This window comes from Xenopus laevis, chromosome 4L (assembly GCF_017654675.1).
Source record: "Xenopus laevis strain J_2021 chromosome 4L, Xenopus_laevis_v10.1, whole genome shotgun sequence".
Lineage (NCBI taxonomy): Eukaryota > Metazoa > Chordata > Amphibia > Anura > Pipidae > Xenopus > Xenopus laevis.
The window spans coordinates 7,017,467-7,038,776 of record NC_054377.1 but is presented as its reverse complement, the minus strand read 5'-3'; the positions used below and the strand labels follow the sequence as shown (position 1 = coordinate 7,038,776).

The window sequence follows — 21,310 nt, the reverse complement described above, 5'->3', positions numbered from 1 at the left end:
TGAGATCCAGTTACTAAATGCATAGTGAGATCCAGTTACCACATACAGTGCCATTCAGTTACTACATACATAGAGAGATCCAGCTACTAAATGCATAGAGAGATAGTTACTACATACATAGATCCAGTTACTACATACAGTGCTATTCAATTACTACATACAGTGCTATTCAGTTACTACATACATAGAGAGATCGAGTTACTAAATGCATAGAGAGATCCAGTTACTACATACATAGATCCAGTTACTACATACAGTGCTATTCAATTACCACATACATAGAGAGATCAAGTTACTAAATGCATAGAGAGATCCAGTTACTACCTACATAGTGAGATCCAGTTACTACATACATAGAGAGATCGAGTTACTAAATGCATAGAGAGACACAGTTACTACATACAGTGATATTCAGTTACTACATACATGGAGAGATCCAGTTACTACATACATATTGAGATCCAGTTACAACATAAAAAGAGAGATGCAGTTACTACATAGAGAGATCCAGTTACTACATAGAGATATCCAGTTACTATATACATAGAGAGATCCAGTTACTCCTACATAGAGAGATCCAGTTACTACATACATAGAGAAATCCAGTTACTACATACATAGAGAGATCACATTACTACCTACATAGAGAGATCCAGTTACTACATACATAGAGAGATCACGTTACTACCTACATAGAGAGATCCAGTTACTACATACATAGAGAGATCATGTTACTACCTACATAGAGAGATCCAGTTACTACATACATAGAGAGATCACGTTACTACCTACATAGGGTGATAAGGAGAACCAGTTACTACATACATATAGGAATTCAGTTACTACCTACAAAGAGAGATCCAGTTACTACCTACATAGAGAGATTTAGAGGTCTATTGTAAATCTTTACCACTGCTTCTCACTTGCATACTACTAGTGTAATGGTTTTTGAATGAATAAATGATGATTTACTAATCATTCTGATTTTGCATGGAGGAGGGTTAGTGTTTAGCCCTGTTGCTGATCTGCACTGAGCACTTACACCCAACAGAAAATGAATATGTTGAAAGGCCGGTACCTTTTGGCAAACTCCAAGAACTCCAGCATTTCTGTCGCCGAGTAAACATCCCCCAGAGGATTGTGGGGGTTTATCAGGATGAGAGCCTTTACACTGCTGCCCTGTAACAAATACAATCATGAGCTACAGCCAATCAGGATGCCAGGGGGATTTATGACTCCATATTGCACTGGCATTGAATTCATAACCCTATAAGTAACCCTCTCTGTATATTACTTATATATATATATATTACATATTACACAGGGGTGGAGTATACTTTCTGGGGTACACAAGAACTACCCAAAGAATAAGGGCACATCGGGATCAACGCTCAAGTCTTTATCATTACAATGGACATGAAGGACAATCATAGAGTCTCACCTCTTCTCTCGCCGATTGTAGGGTGCTCTCTAGTTTCTGCACCGTGAGCTGGAAAGGACGGGCTGATGGCGCCACCACCTGGCAGAACAAAGAATTTCTTCAGTATCTGGTGGGCACCTTTGTCACTGCAGCTCCGCTAAGTATTGGATCAGTAAGCACTAGGGATGCACCGAATCCACTATTTGGAATTCGGCCGAATCCCAGAATCCTTCGTGAAAGATTCGGCCGAATACCGAATTTGCATATGTAAATTAGGGGTAGGAAAGGAAAAAGTGGAAAAAATTCTTCTTTTGTGATGTAAAGTCATGTGATTTCCCTACCCGCCCCTAATTTACATATGCAAATTAGGATTCGGATTCGGTTCGGCCAGGCACAAGGATTCGGCCGAATCCAAATCCTGCTGAAAAAGGCTGAATCCTGGCCAAATCCCGAACCGAATCCTGGATGCGGTGCATCCCTAGTAAGCACAGGACCCAAGCAGAGAATTTTATCTGAAGAATCTTGATATTGATCAAGGGCTGGACTAGACAGGTGGTTTAGCAAGGGGTGTGGCACAGAGTCTGTGACTCAAGCAGTGGGAGGGATTAGAAGACTCACATGGAATCTTAAAGAGACTAAAACACTATGATGGCAGTTTACAGGGGGTGAAGGGCAGGTAGCCTGATTGAGGCTTATGGAGGGTTAACAGATATGTTCTCCTTTAAAGGACCAGTAGCATCAAACATTTTTTTAAAAAAAATCGTTACTATACATAGAAAAAAAACCACCAAGACAAATTAAACTTTAAAATCGCTAAGTCTTTATTAAAGGGGATACTGTCATGGGAAAACATGTTTTTTTTCAAAACGCGTCAGTTAATAGTGCTGCTCCGGCAGAATTCTGCACTGAAATCCATTTCTCATAAGAGGAAACAGATTTTTTTATATTCAATTTTGAAATCTGACATGGGGCTAGACATTTTATCAATTTCCCAGCTGTGCTCTGATAAACTTCAATCACACTTTACTGCTGTACTGCAAGTTGGAGTGATATCACCCCCCTCCCTTTCTCCCCAGCAGCCAAACAACAGAACAATGGGAAGGTAACCAGATAGCAGCTCCCTAACACAAGATAACAGCTGCCTGGTAGATCTAAGAACAGCACTCAATAGTAAAATCCAGGTCCCACTGAGGCACATTCAGTTACATTGAGTAGGAGAAATACCAGCCTGCCAGAAAGTAATTCCATGAATGGGGCAGCTGGGAAACTGACAATATGTCTAGCCCTATGTCATATTTCAAAATTGAATATAAAAAAATCTGTTTGCTCTTTTAAGAAATGGATTTCATTGCAGAATTCTGCTGGAGCAGCAATATTAACTGATGTGTTTTGAAAAAAACATGTTTTTCCATGACAGTATCCCTTTAAGAAATAACTCACCGAAGCTCCACTTACACTGCTCTTCAGAAAAGGCGACCATCCATCATGCCGCGCTCGATTTCTTCTCCCTGGCTATCTCCTATAAGGAAGGCAGGGAGGAGAAATCGAGCGCCGCACGATGGATCGCCCCATCGCTTTCTGAAGAGGAGCGCAATTGTAGTTTGGGTCAGTTATTTCTTAATAAAAACTTTGCGATTTTAACATTTAATTTGTCTTGGTGTTTTGTTTTGTTTTTTTCTGTACACTAACGATTTTTTTAAAAAAAATGTTTTGGTCCTTTAACTGCTGCCCTATATGGATGCTGGAGGACTGAACCAATGATCCGAGCCTTAGAGAGGGGGCTCCTCACCTTACTCTCCAAATGCACGTAAACCAGCTTAATGCCGCTGTACAGGAATATGCTCTGGGTGATCCCTCCATAGAACGGTGTTGCTATCAAAATTGAATCTAAAAAAAAAAAAGCAATAAAATCAGCATGGCAAGGAGACTGGCACCCAAATATAAAGCCCAAGCAACGTACTTAAAGGGTTAGTTCACCTTGAAATGAACTGTTAGTATGATGTAGAGAGGGATATTCCGAGACAATTTGCAGTTTATTTAAATTTTTTATTATTTGTGGTTTTTGAGTTATTTAGCTTTTTATTCAGCAGCTCTCCAGTTTGTAATTTCAGCCATCTGGTTGCTAGGGTCCAAATTACCCTATGACATCAGAGACAGAACCACTGTTTGACTTACCTCCCGGATCACACAAAACCGCAGCCAGAGATGAGAAGAGCGAGCCACAGCCATTTAATATTACCACCTACAACGGAAAAAGCAAAGAGAATTTTAGAGTAGATGAGGTTGAAAAAAGACACTTCTCCATCAAGTTTCAGCTTGGCAAGTCAATAGGAAGCTTGTCCTTCCTCTATAATGGGGACAGTACCAAATCCCAAGCACAGACAACACAGGGGCCGGGGCAAAGTCTCTTCTGATCAAGGTTACAACTCCGCTCCGTTCTATACAATTATACTCACGTTTTCGCCGCTGAGAGGGGACGGGGCTTTGCAGTAATAGGTCAGGAAACGAGCGACCTCCTCCCTTAAACTAACGAACAGCAAGTGTTAACGAGAGACACAGACAGGAAGCGAACAGAGAAAGAATAGGAAGGAAAACTGGGAAAAAAGAAGGAAGTGACTATTACTAGAAAGTAATAAAAACAGTTACTCACAAACCATGGCCCTTCCAGTCGGGGTACTGCAGGAGTGGGGGCTCTATAACATTCATGTCACTCTGTGTCAGCTGCAAAGACACAAAAGAGAATTTGATTCATATGGCCGTCATCATTGTAAGCAGCAGTCCTGTCCTGCTTTATGGCAGCTGAGATTCTAGCTATCTGTATAACAGAGCATTCTGTCCCAGTGGCTGCACAGATCCTATCTGATCCCCATTGTAAGCAGCAGTCCTGTCCTGCTTTATGGCAGCTGAGATTCTAGCTATCTGTATAACAGAACATTCTGTCCCAGTGGCTGCACAGATCCTATCTGATCCCCATTGTAAGCAGCAGTCCTGCCCTGCTTTATGGCAGCTGAGATTCTAGCTATCTGTATAACAGAACATTCTGTCCCAGTGGCTGCACAGATCCTATCTGATCCCCATTGTAAGCAGCAGTCCTGTCCTGCTTTATGGCAGCTGAGATTCTAGCTATCTGTATAACAGAACATTCTGTCCCAGTGGCTGCACAGATCCTATCTGATCCCCATTGTAAGCAGCAGTCCTGTCCTGCTTTATGGCAGCTGAGATTCTAGCTATCTGTATAACAGAACATTCTGTCCCAGTGGCTGCACAGATCCTATCTGATCCCCATTGTAAGCAGCAGTCCTGTCCTGCTTTATGGCAGCTGAGATTCTAGCTATCTGTATAACAGAACATTCTGTCCCAGTGGCTGCACAGATCCTATCTGATCCCCATTGTAAGCAGCAGTCCTGCCCTGCTTTATGGCAGCTGAGATTCTAGCTATCTGTATAACAGAACATTCTGTCCCAGTGGCTGCACAGATCCTATCTGATCCCCATTGTAAGCAGCAGTCCTGTCCTGCTTTATGGCAGCTGAGATTCTAGCTATCTGTATAACAGAACATTCTGTCCCAGTGGCTGCACAGATCCTATCTGATCCCCATTGTAAGCAGCAGTCCTGTCCTGCTTTATGGCAGCTGAGATTCTAGCTATCTGTATAACAGAACATTCTGTCCCAGTGGCTGCACAGATCCTATCTGATCCCCATTGTAAGCAGCAGTCCTGCCCTGCTTTATGGCAGCTGAGATTCTAGCTATCTGTATAACAGAACATTCTGTCCCAGTGGCTGCACAGATCCTATCTGATCCCCATTGTAAGCAGCAGTCCTGTCCTGCTTTATGGCAGCTGAGATTCTAGCTATCTGTATAACAGAACATTCTGTCCCAGTGGCTGCACAGATCCTATCTGATCCCCATTGTAAGCAGCAGTCCTGTCCTGCTTTATGGCAGCTGAGATTCTAGCTATCTGTATAACAGAACATTCTGTCCCAGTGGCTGCACAGATCCTATCTGATCCCCATTGTAAGCAGCGGTCATGCCCTGCTTTATGGCAGGTTCTACACAAATACAAAGACAGGAGTGGGAGATTCTTCCTCCAAGATACAGGGATTATAATCTATCACTCAACATTGTTGTAGAATTTATATATAGAGGCCTATAGACGCATAGGGAAATGCCCTTAAATAACAAAGCTTAGCTTCACAACCGACTCCCGACCAGACAGACAATATGGCCGTTGCCTACCCGTTTGGACATCAGGTCGAAGCAGAGTTTATTCTCACTGGTGCCGAAGTTGATAATTCCCTGCAAGTGAAACAGAAAAAATTGTAATCTCCTGTCTCTGGATCTCTCTGGAGCAAATCATCTCGACTGCATTAAAGGGGTGGTTCAATTTAAAGTTAAACTTTAAGGGTAAGGCCACACGAGGAGATTCGGGGAGATTTTGTCGCCTGGCGACTAATCGCCTCGTCTTCTGAGCGACAATCTCCCCGAACTGCCTCAGCGTGTTTTCCCATAGGCTACAATGAAAAGTTCCCTGCGCTAAAGCACACGCGGCGATGCGTTTATTAATAGTCGCCCAAAGTTTCCTCCGTGAGGCAACTAAAATGGCTAGTTCTAAGCAACTTTTCAATTGGTTGCAATTATTTATTTTCTATAGATTTTAAATTATTTGCCAGTTGTCAATTCAGGCCTCTCCTATTCATATTCCAGTCTTATTCAAATCAATGCATGGTTGCTAGGGGAATTTGGGCCCTAGTTACCAGACTGCTGAAATTGCAAACTGGAGAGCTGCTGAATAAAAAGGGAAATAATAAAAAATTATAACCAACGGCAAATTATCTCGGAATATCACTCTCTACATCAAACTAATAGTTAATTTAAAGGCGAACAACCCCTTTCATTTAATTGACGTCAACCAATCGGAAGTCTTGTAAAGGGCATTGGATTTATAATGTAAATGTAAGTAGGGGGTTACACTCCGACTGTTCCACTAATAACTTTACTAACAGAGCGACTTACGTTGGGGTTCTTGTCCTCGTCGTACTTATCCTCATGGTAGGCTTTGTAACCCTCTTCGGATGAGCCACGGAAGCTGCTGAGGATATTTCCACGAGTGGAGAGATGGGGGCTGCTGAACTGGTTGCAGTTGTACATCTCGACCAGTTCCGACTCCTGAACATTCCTTGTTCCCGACCTGCTCATAGGCTCCGCCTCATGGGAGTAAACGGATTCTGTACTCGGGTGCTGACCACCATCACTGCCCTGTGGGCGCAACATTCCCAACATCTGAGCGAAAAGGCTAAACATGCGCAGCTCGTGCTGTCGGTCCAACTGCAGCCTCCGCTCCTCCAGACGCAACCGCCGCTCCTCTGCCTCCTGCTCCTGCTCCATCCGTCGCTCCTCCAGCTGCAGAAACCGCTCCTCCGACGCCCTCTGAGCCGCCAGCATCTGAGCAATGAGTTCATCCATCGACTCCCGTACTTTCCTCTTCCTCCAGAACCTCTGCTGCCCCGACGACCCCGCCATGTTGGACTCACTGAAACCTGAGGGGGAAATGAAGATGATAAATGATATTAATTAATAGGCCTGAAATATTAAATATTCATTTTTAGTCTGTTTTGCAGAATGACAGTAAAAAGGAGATTTTGTGTACTCACCGTTAAATCCTTTTCTCTTCAGTCACTTGGGGGACACAGGGACAATGGGGTATAGCTAGTACCATTAGGAGGCAGGACACAACTACAAAAAAGACAACTGGCTCCTCCCCCACTGGCTATACCCCCAGCAGGCTGGAGAAGAGCTCAGTTTGTACCAAAGTCAACAGGATATTACATAACTAAGTAAAAACTTTTCAAAAAAGCCAATAACAGTTAACAAGAAAAGGGAACTTGTCTGACGGAAGTGAAAGCCTCAATCCAGGGAGGGAAGCCCTGTGTCCCCCAAGTGACTGAAGAGAAAAGGATTTAACGGTGAGTACACAAAATCTCCTTTTCTCAACGTCAGCTTGGGGGACACAGGGACAATGGGGACGTACCAAAGCTGTCCCCTAACAACCGGGTGGGAAAAAAGAGGCTTATGTGGTGTCAGCCACCGCGGCCTGAAGCACTTTTCTGCCAAAGCGAGTGTCAGATGCCGCAAAGGTGTCAAAATGATAAAATTTTGCAAACGAGTGGACAGATGTCCAAGTTGCCGCTTTGCACAGCTGTTCAGCTGATGCCTGGTTTCTGAAGGCCCAGGACGTACTCACACCCCTGGTCGAATGGGCAGTGACCCTGGACGGAGGTGTTTGACCCCGGGCTTTGTATGCACCTTGTATAGCTTGTTTGATCCAGCGAGAGATGGATTGTTTGGTAGCCGATGCGCCCCGACGTGAGCCTGAGGGAAGTACCAGCAGGGAATCGGATTTGCGGAAGTCCTGAACTCTGAAGAGATAAAACTTCAAGGCCCGCACAGGATCCAGAGTGTGCAGTGCCCTTTCCTTCTGGTTTGCTGGAGATGGGCAGAAGGAAGGAACCACGATCTCTTGGTTTATATGAAATTCTGAGACCACCTTAGGTAGGAAGGATGGTATGGTACGAAGGACCGCTCTGTCATGGTGGAAGACAAGGTAAGGCGACTTGTAGGAAAGAGCGCTGATCTCAGAAACCCGTCTTGCTGTAGCAATAGCCAGGAGAAAAACAGTTTTCCAGGTCAGGAACTGAATGGCCACCGACCCCAGGGGTTCAAAGGGAGGAAGTTGAAGAGCCCGGAGCACTAACGTCAGGTCCCAGGTAGGTGTGGGAGCCCTGACAGGCGGAGTCACATGAGCCACTCCTTGCATGAAGGTTTTTGACGTCAGGAAGCAGAGCAAGTCTTTTCTGGAAAAGTACGGATAGAGCCGATATTTGAGATTTGAGGGAACCCAAAGACAGTCCAAGTGAAAGGCCCTCCTGCAGGAACTCCAGTAGAGATGGTAGAGAAAAAAGCCGGAAGTTAACCTTGCGAGTGAAACACCATTGACGGTAGGTGGACCAGACCCTGTGATAGGCCCTGGCTGAAACTGGCTTCCGTGCCGCACACATAGTGCGTGCCACGGCCCTTGAAAATCCCTTCTGAATTAGAATCTTGGTCTCAAGAGCCACGCCGTCAAGTTGAGGTAGGTCGGATTTGGGTGTAGGATTGGACCCTGAGTGAGAAGGTCTGGAAGAAGAGGCAGAGGCCACGGTTCTGCGACGGAGAGGTTGAGAAGGTCTGTGAACCATGCTCGTCGAGGCCACCTCGGTGCTATGAGGATGAGGGTGGACCTTTCCCTTTGAAGCTTTCTGATCGTTCTGGGAATGAGAGGAGTGGGAGGAAAGGCATACGCCAGGCGAAAGGGCCAGTTGGCCGTCAGAGCGTCCACGTTTAGGGCCAGTGGGTCTCTGTAACGAGCTAGGAAGGTTGGTACCTTTCTGTTGTGCCTGGTCGCCATGAGGTCCACCTCTGGATCGCCCCATCTGGAAGTTATTTCCTGGAATACTTCGTCCTTTAGTGACCACTCGCCTGGGTCCAGGGATTGCCTGCTTAGGAAGTCGGCTTCCCAGTTCAGCAGTCCCGGTATGAAGATGGCGGACAGCTGTACGCTGTGATTCTCGGCCCACTGGAATATGATCTTTATCTCGCTTAGAGCCGCCCTGCTCCTTGTGCCGCCCTGGTGGTTGATGTAGGCCACCGCCGTGGAGTTGTCCGACTGTATCTTCACCGCCTGCCCCGTCAGGTCCTGCTGCCAGTGGATGAGGCCCAGGCGAATTGCACGGATCTCGAGGAGATTGATCTGCAACGTCGTTTCTGTGAGGTTCCACTGCCCTTGGGCCGACCTGCCTTCGAGCACTGCGCCCCAACCGAAGAGACTTGCGTCTGTTGTGAGAATGCGCCAACTGGGGTCCCCGAGGTGTTTTCCCCTTGAGAGGTGAGTGGTGTTGAGCCACCACAGAAGGGACGTCCGAGTTTGAGGAGAGAGGAGTATCTCTTGTAGTAGGGATTTCCGTCTCCAGGTGCTGAGAATGTTCCACTGGAGCTCCCGGAGATGAAATTGGGCGAAGGGGACTGCTTCTATGGTGGAAACCATGACACCCAGTACTTTCATGCAGAACCTCACGGGATGTTTGGGCTTCTGCAGCAGTGACCGAACCAGGGCCTGGAGATGAACAATCTTCTCCTGAGGGAGGGAGATCCTCTGGGTCAGAGTATTGAAGTTCATGCCTAGAAAGTTCATGGATTGACTGGGGATTAGAGAGGATTTTTGTAGGTTGAGAACCCAACCTAGTTCCCGTAGCTTCGTCATGGAGACCTGAAGGGACCGCTGAGCCTCCTGGGGCGAAGGCGCCTTGATCAAAAGGTCGTCGAGATACGGGGTGATGGAGATCCCCTCGTTGCGGATCAGAGCAGTGGCAGCCGCCATGATCTTCGTGAAGACCCGGGGAGCCGAAGTGAGGCCGAATGGTAGACTTGTGAATTGGTAGTGGAAACTTTGGAAGGCAAAGCGCAAGTATCTCTGATGAGGAGGGAAAATGGGAACATGAAGATAAGCGTCTTTTATGTCGAGAGACATTAGGAATTGCCCTGGGGACATCGCCGCAATGACAGATCGGAGGGATTCCATCTTGAACCTTCTCGGACGAATGAGCTTGTTCAGTTCCTTTAAGTCTAGGATCGGCCGGACAGAGCCGTCCTTTTTGGGGACTATGAACAGGTTTGAGTAGTAGCCCGTGAAGTGTTAGTCTGGGGGGACAGGAGTAATCACGCCTGCTAGGAGGAGGTTGGAAATGGCCCTCTGAAAAGCTGTACGTTTGCCCGATTCTTGAGGGAGTCTTGACATGAAGAATCGGTGAGGTGGAAGAGACGAGAACTCTAGATGGTAGCCTTGAGAAACCACCTCGTGAATCCAGGTGTCCTGAACAAGAGATACCCACGTGTCTGCATAGTGGGACAATCTTCCCCCTATACAATTCGGCCCGGGAAGGACGGCGTCATGCGGAGGCAGTCTTGTCGGTGGGCTTTGAAGAGTGTTTTCGGTTCTGCCAGGGAGTTCGATGCTTGTTGCCGAAACGGCCCTTGTTCGAAAAGGAGTGCCTCGGGGGAGAAGATCTCGCGCTCTTGGTCTGAGAGCCACGAAAAAAACTTGTTCTTCCGAAAGGAGGGACGTGCTTTAGGTTGGGGAAGAAGGGTGCTTTTACCCCCGGTAGCTTGACTAATGATTTTATCAAGGTCAGGACCGAAAAGGAGCTTCCCCTTGAACGGAATGGAAGTCAGGGACTTCTTAGAGGAAAGGTCAGCTGACCATAGTTTCATCCATAAGGATCTGCGGGCTGCCACCGAGAGAGCGGAGGCTCTGCTGATAGCTTGAGTGGCGTCAAGTGAGGCCTCACACATGTAGTCATTGGCTTCCTTGATTTGAGATGCCAACTGAGCGAGTTCGTGACGTGGTGCTCCGTCCGCAATAGCGGTGAGGAGAGTGTCAGCCCAGGATTGTATGGCTCGGCTTACCCATGCTGTAGCCAGGACTGGTCTCAACGAGGACCCGGAAGCTGCGAATGAAGAGCGTAGCAAACTCTCTAACTTCTTGTCCATAGAGTCCTTGAAGGAGGACGCGTCAGGGACTGGTAAGGCCGTGTTCTTAGAGAGGCGGGACACTGGGGCGTCCACGGATGGAGGAGAAGCCCATTTTTCAGTAAGCTCAGGTGGAAAAGGATACAGCCTTAGGAAACGACGGTTTGTTTGAAAACGCCTCTCGGGTTTGTCCCATTCTTGTTGGATAATTTGATCAAGCTGGTTGTGGGACGGAAACATAGGTGAAGTCTTATTGCGTCGCTTGAAGAGAGATTTTGAAGACTCCGCACGGACCTCCGGTTCCTGAAGGTGGAGGGTTTCTAGCACCGAGGAAATAAGAGAGTCCACAGTGTCAGAGGAAATTCTAGAATCATCTTGGTCTGAATCTGAAAGAAGCTCCCCATCAGAATGATCTTGTTCGTCCCCGGAATCAGGAGGTGAAAAGATCCTAGGAGGAGAGTCGCTGTCATCTTCGGATGGGGAGGGGGCCCTGCGTTTGGAGGGTCTAGGTTTATGAGTGTCCAGGCGAGAGAGCAGTTTGTCTAGTGACTGCGCTAGTTTAGGAATGCCTGTGGCCAATTGGGCTGCCCACTCAGGTGCTGCTTGTACTCTGTGTGGAGAAGCTTCAGGGCTAGATACTGAGGGATCCCCCTGTGCCGCCTGATTCACCAGAGGTGGAGAAGGTGGTGAGGGTTCAGAAACCTGCAGTGTAGTGCACTGGTTGCATAGAGGAGATTTGTGCCCTGAGGGCAAATGTTTGCGGCATTTGGCACACGACAGAAAAGTGACCAGGGCTGAGGTTGCCCCCCTAGAAAAAAGGCTAGCACTGGGTCCCTCAGACATAGTGAAAAATTTTTGCAAGTGGGAATGCCTGGGGGAATAACCCAGTAATGCCTGACACTTAGCTGTAGTAGTAGGAGGATCAGTTGTCAATCCTGCAGTGGTGCCCTGTGTCTCCGCTCCAGAGTATAGCAGTCTGGGAGCAGCGTGGATATTCCCCTGTGTGTGATCCAAAATGGCGGCCGCTAGGTAGAGGAGCGCGCTTAGGATCGCGCGAGATCACAAAACCGCGGGCATTTACTTCCGCAACAGGGAGAAAGAAAGAAAGGCGCCTATCCTAAGAAAATGGCGCCCGTCTGTACTGTGCGCATGCGGAGCGCATCTAACCGCATCAGAGCGCATAGGGAAGATCACTGCGGCTGCTTGGCGAGCCGCGTATGTGGTAGGAGACCCGTGCGCTCCACTAGTAGAATCCTGTAGGGGAACCCCCTCCCTGCTCGAGAGGCTTAAGGGGAAGCGCAGAGCCAGGAAAACCCCCCTCTCACCTCTCCAATGAGGCTGCTAGGGGCTGAGGAAAAAATCCATTCTGCCCTCCATGGATAGGGGAGGGAGAAGGAAAAGGGGGAGAGAGAGCCCATTGGGACTTACCTGTCCTGGAGACCGCTCTCCCAGTACTGTCTGCCGGCCAGCCTGGTCTCCATCTGTAAGGGAAGGAGAGGAATTGGCTGGGTGGTCTGTGTGAAACACCTGTGACCCCAGAGACAGGTCCCACGTTGGAAGGTGCCAATGAGGTACTTTACGCAGTGTAAAGGTTCCAGCAACCCCCTGGTGTCAGCAAAAACTGACTAAATAATAAAATAAAAATTCTTCTGTCCTAACCTCCTGAGGACACAACTAAAACTGAGCTCTTCTCCAGCCTGCTGGGGGTATAGCCAGTGGGGGAGGAGCCAGTTGTCTTTTTTGTAGTTGTGTCCTGCCTCCTAATGGTACTAGCTATACCCCATTGTCCCTGTGTCCCCCAAGCTGACGTTGAGAAAACTACTTTTTATCTGACATGGTGGGGATGAGATAGGATCTGTGCAGCCACTGGGACAGAATGTTCTGTTATACAGATAGCTAGAATCTCAGCTGCCATAAAGCAGGACAGGACTGCTGCTTACAATGGGGATCAGATAGGATCTGTGCAGCCACTGGGACAGAATGTTCTGTTATACAGATAGCTAGAATCTCAGCTGCCATAAAGCAGGACAGGACTGTTGCTTACAATGGGGATCAGATAGGATCTGTGCAGCCACTGGGACAGAATGTTCTGTTATACAGATAGCTAGAATCTCAGCTGCCATAAAGCAGGACAGGACTGCTGCTTACAATGGGGATCAGATAGGATCTGTGCAGCCACTGGGACAGAATGCTCTGTTATACAGATAGCTAGAATCTCAGCTGCCATAAAGCAGGACAGGACTGCTGCTTACAATGGGGATCAGATAGGATCTGTGCAGCCACTGGGACAGAATGTTCTGTTATACAGATAGCTAGAATCTCAGCTGCCATAAAGCAGGACAGGACTGCTGCTTACAATGGGGATCAGATAGGATCTGTGCAGCCACTGGGACAGAATGCTCTGTTATACAGATAGCTAGAATCTCAGCTGCCATAAAGCAGGACAGGACTGCTGCTTACAATGGGGATCAGATAGGATCTGTGCAGCCACTGGGACAGAATGTTCTGTTATACAGATAGCTAGAATCTCAGCTGCCATAAAGCAGGACAGGACTGCTGAAAGCAATACGATTGCTTACACTTCCATATGATTATTTTAAAGATGAATTTTCCCTTTATGGACTTTTTCTGCTCTTTTAGGCCAGTTGTACTAAAGCAGAATAATCCTCAAAAGCAAAAGTCACAAATGTGCACATTCTTTGTCTCCTTGCCAAAAGGTCTGAATAAACAAATGTAAGATGATATATGAATCTTTCCATTCTTGGCTTTTACTGAATGGGCTGCTCTGTAATTCCACTGTACAGCACAATCCACAAAGAGGCAGTCAGTGTGAGCTGGCGGAATGGAACGGGGGTAAAATTCCGTATAATAGAACCAAATGCAGTCTGCTCACTCCCGAAACACATTGGCAGCCCTTATACAGCTAACCTGTCTTCTCTCATTTTCTTAAACTAAAGGTATATATCATGGAAATCTGTGTATACTATTTAGTAAATAAATATTAATATTTATAGTAATAGAAAAATTTTACAGCAGTCCTGCCCTGCTTTATGGCTAAGATTCTAGCTATCTGTATAACAGGTTAAGGAACAATGAGTTACATGTTGGCCAAGGAGACAGTAAGAAGCATTTCTAATAATGAGTTTCTATAGATAGAGGAATAGAGATTATACTTACAGATAAACCCACCTGAGAAAGATTCCCATTCAGTGTAGAAAGTACAGGGCAGAGTAGTTAAGCACTCGGCAAGGGCTGGGGGCCCCCAACTGAAAAACGCACAGTGTTTGGGAAATGTTCCAGCAGAAAGAGGACGTCCTCTGTGATTCCCAGGGGGGCCCAAAGGAACATTTACTCTCCCTTTCAGGAATGTTTCATAGCTATTATTTACTTCTTACGTAGGAGTAGAACAGAGCAACCAATGTCCTCTCTGCAAGGAAAGCGGGGAAAGGGTGCAAGTACGGGGGACCCCCAAGAACCCAAAGGAGCAGCCAATGAATGTAAGGGGTTGTGAGAACAAAGTTATCATTTATATTAGAAGGGTCTGTAATAGTGAGACTTTCTTTTGACTATAGTAACAGTGGGATAATAGTGTCTGGGAAGGGAGTGTGACTGTGGGATAGCAGGTATAGTAGGGAGAGATGTGTCTATAGTAACAGTGGGATAATAGTCTCTGGGAAGGGAGTGTGACTGTGGGATAGTAGGTATAGTAGGGAGAGATGGTGTCTATAGTAACAGTGGGATAATAGTCTCTGGGAAGGGAGTGTGACTGTGGGATAGCAGGTATAGTAGGGAGAGATGGTGTCTATAGTAACAGTGGATAATAGTCTCTGGGAAGGGAGTGTGACTGTGGGATAGCAGGTATAGTAGGGAGAGATGGGGTTCTATAGTAACAGTGGTAATAGTCTCTGGGAAGGGAGTGTGACTGTGGGATAGCAGGTATAGTAGGGAGAGATGGTGTCTATAGTAACAGTGGATAATAGTCTCTGGGGAAGGAGTGTGACTGTGGATAGCAGGTATAGTAGGGAGAGATGGTGTCTATAGTAACAGTGGATAATAGTCTCTGGGGGATGGGAATAGGGAGGGCTATAGTACAGTGGATAATAGTCTCTGGGGAAGGGAGTGTGAACTATGGGATAGCAGGTATAGTAGGGAGAGATGGTGCCTATAGTAACAGTGGATAATAGTCTCTGGGAAGGGAGTGTGACTGTGGGATAGCAGGTATAGTAGGGAGAGATTGTGTCTATAGTAACAGTGGATAATAGTCTCTGGGAAGGGAGTGTGACTGTGGGATAGCAGGTATAGTAGGGAGAGATGGTGTCTATAGTAGCAGTGGGATAATAGTCCTCTGGGAAGGGAGTGTGACTGTGGGATAGCAGGTATAGTAGGGAGAGATGGTGTCTATAGTAACAGTGGATAATAGTCTCTGGGAAGGGAGTGTGACTGTGGGATAGCAGGTATAGTAGGGAGAGATGGTGTCTATAGTAACAGTGGATAATAAGTCTCTGGGAAGGGAGTGTGACTGTGGGATAGCAGGTATAGTTAGGGAGAGATGGTGCCTATAGTAACAGTGGGATAATAGTCTCTGGGAAGGGAGTGTGCCTGTGGGATAGCAGGTATAGTAGGGAGAGATGGTGCCTATAGTAACAGTGGGATAATAGTCTCTGGGAAGGGAGTGTGACTGTGGGATAGCAGGTATAGTAGGGAGAGATGGTGCCTATAGTAACAGTGGGATAATAGTCTCTGGAAGGGAGTGTGACTGTGGGATAGCAGGTATAGTAGGGAGAGATGGTGCCTATAGTAACAGTGGGATAATAGTCTCTGGGGAAGGGAGTGTGACTGTGGGATAGCAGGTATAGTAGGGAGAAATGGTGCCTATAGTAACAGTGGATAATAGTCTCTAGGAAGGGAGTGTGACTGTGGGATAGCAGGTATAGTAGGGAGAGATGGTGTCTATAGTAACAGTGGGATAATAGTCTCTGAGAAGGAGTGTGACTGTGGGATAGCAGGTATAGTAGGGAGAGATGGTGTCTATAGTAACAGTGGGATAATAGTCTCTGAGAAGGGAGTGTGACTGTGGGATAGCAGGTATAGTAGGGAGATGGTGTCTATAGTAACAGTGGATAATAGTCTCTGGGAAGGGAGTGTGACTGTGGGATAGCAGGTATAGTAGGGAGACATGGTGTCTATAGTAACAGTGGGATAATAGTCTCTGGGAAGGGAGTGTGACTGTGGGATAGCAGGTATAGTAGGGAGAGATGGTGTCTATAGTAACAGTGGATAATAGTCTCTGGGAAGGGAGTGTGACTGTGGGATAGCAGGTATAGTAGGGAGAGATGGTGTCTATAGTAACAGTGGATAATAGTCTCTGGGAAGGGAGTGTGACTATGGGATAGCAGGTATAGTAGGGAGAGATGGTGCCTATAGTAACAGTGGATAATAGTCTCTGGGAAGGGAGTGTGACTGTGGGATAGCAGGTATAGTAGGGAGAGATTGTGTCTATAGTAACAGTGGATAATAGTCTCTGGGAAGGGAGTGTGACTGTGGGATAGCAGGTATAGTAGGGAGAGATGGTGTCTATAGTAACAGTGGGATAATAGTCTCTGGGAAGGGAGTGTGACTGTGGGATAGCAGGTATAGTAGGGAGAGATGGTGTCTATAGTAACAGTGGATAATAGTCTCTGGGAAGGGAGTGTGACTGTGGGATAGCAGGTATAGTAGGGAGAGATGGTGTCTATAGTAACAGTGGATAATAGTCTCTGGGAAGGGAGTGTGACTGTGGGATAGCAGGTATAGTAGGGAGAGATGGTGCCTATAGTAACAGTGGATAATAGTCTCTGGGAAGGGAGTGTGCCTGTGGGATAGCAGGTTATAGTAGGGAGAGATGGTGCCTATAGTAACAGTGGGGATAAATAGTCTCTGGGAGGGAGTGTGACTGTGGGATAGCAGGTATAGTAGGGAGAGATGGTGCCTATAGTAACAGTGGGATAATAGTCTCTGGGAAGGGAGTGTGACTGTGGGATAGCAGGTATAGTAGGGAGAGATGGTGCCTATAGTAACCAGTGGGATAATAGTCTCTGGGAAGGGAGTGTGACTGTGGGATAGCAGTATAGTAGGGAGAAATGGTGCCTATAGTAACAGTGGATAATAGTCTCTAGGAAGGGAGTGTGACTGTGGGATAGCAGGTATAGTAGGGAGAGATGGTGTCTATAGTAACAGTGGGATAATAGTCTCTGAGAAGGGAGTGTGACTGTGGGATAGCAGGTATAGTAGGGAGAGATGGTGTCTATAGTAACAGTGGGATAATAGTCTCTGAGAAGGGAGTGTGACTGTGGGATAGCAGGTATAGTAGGGAGATGGTGTCTATAGTAACAGTGGATAATAGTCTCTGGGAAGGGAGTGTGGACTGTGGGATAGCAGGTATAGTAGGGAGAGATGGTGTCTATAGTAACAGTGGGATAATAGTCTCTGGGAAGGGAGTGTGACTGTGGGATAGCAGGTATAGTAGGGAGAGATGGTGTCTATAGTAACAGTGGATAATAGTCTCTGGGAAGGGAGTGTGACTGTGGGATAGCAGGTATAGTAGGGAGAGATGGTGTATATAGTAACAGTGGGATAATAGTCTCTGGGAAGGGAGTGTGACTGTGGGATAGCAGGTATAGTAGGGAGAGATGGTGTCTATAGTAACAGTGGATAATAGTCTCTGGGAAGGGAGTGTGACTGTGGGATAGCAGGTATAGTAGGGATAGATGGTGCCTATAGTAACAGTGGGATAATAGTCTCTGGGAAGGGAGTGTGACTGTGGGATAGCAGGTATAGTAGGGAGAGATGGTGCCTATAGTAACAGTGGGATAATAGTCTCTGGGAAGGGAGTGTGACTGTGGGATAGCAGGTATAGTAGGGAGAAATGGTGCCTATAGTAACAGTGGATAATAGTCTCTGGGAAGGGAGTGTGACTGTGGGATAGCAGGTATAGTAGGGAGAGATGGTGTCTATAGTAACAGTGGGATAATAGTCTCTGAGAAGGAGTGTGACTGTGGGATAGCAGGTATAGTAGGGAGAGATGGTGTCTATAGTAACAGTGGGATAATAGTCTCTGAGAAGGGAGTGTGACTGTGGGATAGCAGGTATAGTAGGGAGATGGTGTCTATAGTAACAGTGGATAATAGTCTCTGGGAAGGGAGTGTGACTGTGGGATAGCAGGTATAGTAGGGAGAGATGGTGTATATAGTAACAGTGGGATAATAGTCTCTGGGAAGGGAGTGTGACTGTGGGATAGCAGGTATAGTAGGGAGAGATGGTGTCTATAGTAACAGTGGATAATAGTCTCTGGGAAGGGAGTGTGACTGTGGGATAGCAGGTATAGTAGGGAGAGATGGTGTCTATAGTAACAGTGGATAATAGTCTCTGGGAAGGGAGTGTGACTGTGGGATAGCAGGTATAGTAGGAGAGATGGTGCCTATAGTAACAGTGGATAATAGTCTCTGGGAAGGGAGTGTGACTGTGGGATAGCAGGTATAGTAGGGAGAGATGGTGCCTATAGTAACAGTGGGATAATAGTCTCTGGGAAGGGAGTGTGACTGTGGGATAGCAGGTATAGTAGGGAGAGATGGTGTCTATAGTAACAGTGGGATAATAGTCTCTGGGAAGGGAGTGTGACTGTGGGATAGCAGGTATAGTAGGGAGAGATGGTGTCTATAGTAACAGTGGATAATAGTCTCTGGGAAGGGAGTGTGACTGTGGGATAGCAGGTATAGTAGGGAGAGATGGTGCCTATAGTAACAGTGGATAATAGTCTCTGGGAAGGGAGTGTGACTGTGGGATAGCAGGTATAGTAGGGAGAGATGGTGTCTATAGTAACAGTGGGATAATAGTCTCTGGGAAGGGAGTGTGACTGTGGGATAGCAGGTATAGTAGGGAGAGATGGTGTCTATAGTAACAGTGGATAATAGTCTCTGGGAAGGGAGTGTGACTATGGATAGCAGGTATAGTAGGGAGAGATGGTGTCTATAGTAACAGTGGATAATAGTCTCTGGGAAGGGAGTGTGACTGTGGGGATAGCAGGTATAGTAGGGAGAGATGGTGCCTATAGTAACAGTGGATAATAGTCTCTGGGAAGGGAGTGTGACTGTGGGATAGCAGGTATAGTAGGGAGAGATGGTGTCTATAGTAACAGTGGATAATAGTCTCTGGGAAGGGAGTGTGACTGTGGGATAGCAGGTATAGTAGGGAGAGATGGTGCCTATAGTAACAGTGGATAATAGTCTCTGGGAAGGGAGTGTGACTGTGGGATAGCAGGTATAGTAGGGAGAGATGGTGTCTATAGTAGGTATTGAGTAAAAGGCTTTGGAAAGAGACCTGGATATGCGTTGTAACAAGGAAAATAGTGCAACAGTAATCTTTGTATTAGTAGTAACCATCCTCATCCTGAAGCCCTTTACTTGAATAAGTTCAACAACTGTTGAGTGGCCACAGGCAGAAAAAAACGAACTTAGGAAAATAAGGGGCCTATACATTTCCCTCAGGACAATATGCCACTATATATAGTTACCTCCATCAGAACTATACTGAACATTACTCTGTCCTTACCTGAGGGGGAGATGCTCACTTCAGCTGGAATTTCCACCCTTGATATCGGAGAATCAGGGGGCCCTCTGTCCAACATAGCCCTGTCTTCCTCCTCTTGCTCCCCCCCTGAGTCCTGGATGTAAGACATGGACGGTGGAGGCTCTGGGGTCAAACACTGCACATCTGACTGGACTTCCTCACACTTGACCTCCAGAAGTTCTGGGTGCTGTGTGTGTCCATACTGAGCGAAGGGGTGGTGGAACCCGTCAGACATGGTTCCCTGTAGCAGAGGCTGAGACAAAACTCCTGTTCCCAAGGATGCGTATGAGAGGGTCCGGCGATGTGTCAGCACCCTGTCCATAACTTCATAGAACTTCCATGCTCTCCCACTGCGTAGGGTCTTGTTGTTATCCTTCAGCCTCCGATATTCCAACTTCATCTTTTTAATCTTCTCCCGGCACTGGTCTCCGGTGCGGTGTATCCCTTTCTCCCGCAGCACGTCGGCAATGCGGTTGAAGACATGTTGGTTCCTAAGGCAGCTCTCCAGCTCCATCTGAACAGACTCATTGCCCCAAAGCTGGAGAAGTTCCACCACCTCCGGGTCTGACCAGTTACTACCCCGCTCATACTTTTTGCCCCGGAAATCCATACTTGGATGCAAGGACTTCTATTCAACTAAAATATTTGTTTTAGGCTGACCAAATAATAACCACCAACTACAAAGGAGGGTCAGTTTCTATCTTAGAACAGGAGAATAATCGTCCCATTGCTGATCATCTCATGAAGGTTCCTCAAGTTTCAACTCAAAATGTTTCCTTTCATTTAGTCTCACGAAGGTTCCTAATATTTCATCTCATGAAGGTTCCTCAAATTTCATCTCAGGAAGGTTCCTCAAATTGTATCTCAAGAAGGTTCCTAATATTTTATCTCAGGAAGGTTCCTCAAATTGTATCTCAAGAAGGTTCTTAATATTTCATCTCAGGAAGGTTCCTCAAATTGTATCTCAGGAAGGTTCCTAATATTTCATCTCAGGAAGGTTCCGCAAGTTGAATCTCAAGAAGGTTCGTCAAATTGTATCTCATGAAAGTTCCTCAAGTTGTATCTCAAGAAGGTTCCTCAAATTTCATCTTGGGAAGGCTCCTTGAGCTTTATCTCAGGAAGGCTCCTCAAGTTGCAGACAAGTCTAAAAATCTTAGTCTTATTTTACCTTTTCAGCTGCGGGGATATTGGTCATAGGAACTGACTTGTTTATCCACCATAATCACCTAAGCAGAGAACCTATTAGTAGACAAAATATCCTTTATATTGGCAGCTATGGAGCAGGTTTCTATCTTTTTCCTGAGTTCTTGACTCGCTAGATAAGAGTTCTAGATCACCTGAATCCAGACTGTGTATTGTAGTTCCCTTGGGGGCTGTAGTTCTGATCTGGAATGTGCATTTGGCACTTTTAGGTAAATATAAGGTTTGGGAGGGTTAAATTCTTTAGAATAAAACTGTCAGTTATGGGCTGGGAGGGGGATGGGCTCCTTTTGGCACGGTTTAGAGGATCCGGGTGAGTTCAGCCTCGTTTCACCCGTTGGTTCCCGGGTCTGTAGCTCCGGTTCTGGCCCGCTTGTACCCAGCACGGTTCGGCCTGGATCGGCTCGGTCCGGATTGAGAGAGGTCGGGCGCAGCACGTTTCACATCCGGGTCGGTGCACATGCGTGCTGTCTGTATTCCGGGATAACTTTGGACCGTGTCAGTCATTGTGTAGCCGGGCTGGG

The 21,310-nt window shown here is 46.7% G+C and overlaps 1 protein-coding gene across 1 annotated transcript in view; it reads right to left on the bottom strand.

Moving 5' to 3' along the window:
- Nucleotides 1-21,310, bottom strand: part of accs.L (1-aminocyclopropane-1-carboxylate synthase homolog (inactive) L homeolog) — a 25,293-nt gene extending 3,983 nt beyond the window's left edge. Inside the window, exons 1-9 of the mRNA XM_018257302.2 lie at nt 19,569-21,310; nt 6,435-6,958; nt 5,658-5,717; nt 4,071-4,141; nt 3,877-3,946; nt 3,596-3,662; nt 3,210-3,307; nt 1,442-1,519; nt 1,079-1,179 (exon numbers count right to left, since the gene is read on the bottom strand). Of these exons, the coding sequence (XP_018112791.1) occupies nt 1,079-1,179; nt 1,442-1,519; nt 3,210-3,307; nt 3,596-3,662; nt 3,877-3,946; nt 4,071-4,141; nt 5,658-5,717; nt 6,435-6,958; nt 19,569-20,196 (1,697 nt within the window). The 5' untranslated portion in view covers nt 20,197-21,310. The remainder of the gene's footprint in view (nt 1-1,078; nt 1,180-1,441; nt 1,520-3,209; nt 3,308-3,595; nt 3,663-3,876; nt 3,947-4,070; nt 4,142-5,657; nt 5,718-6,434; nt 6,959-19,568) is intronic.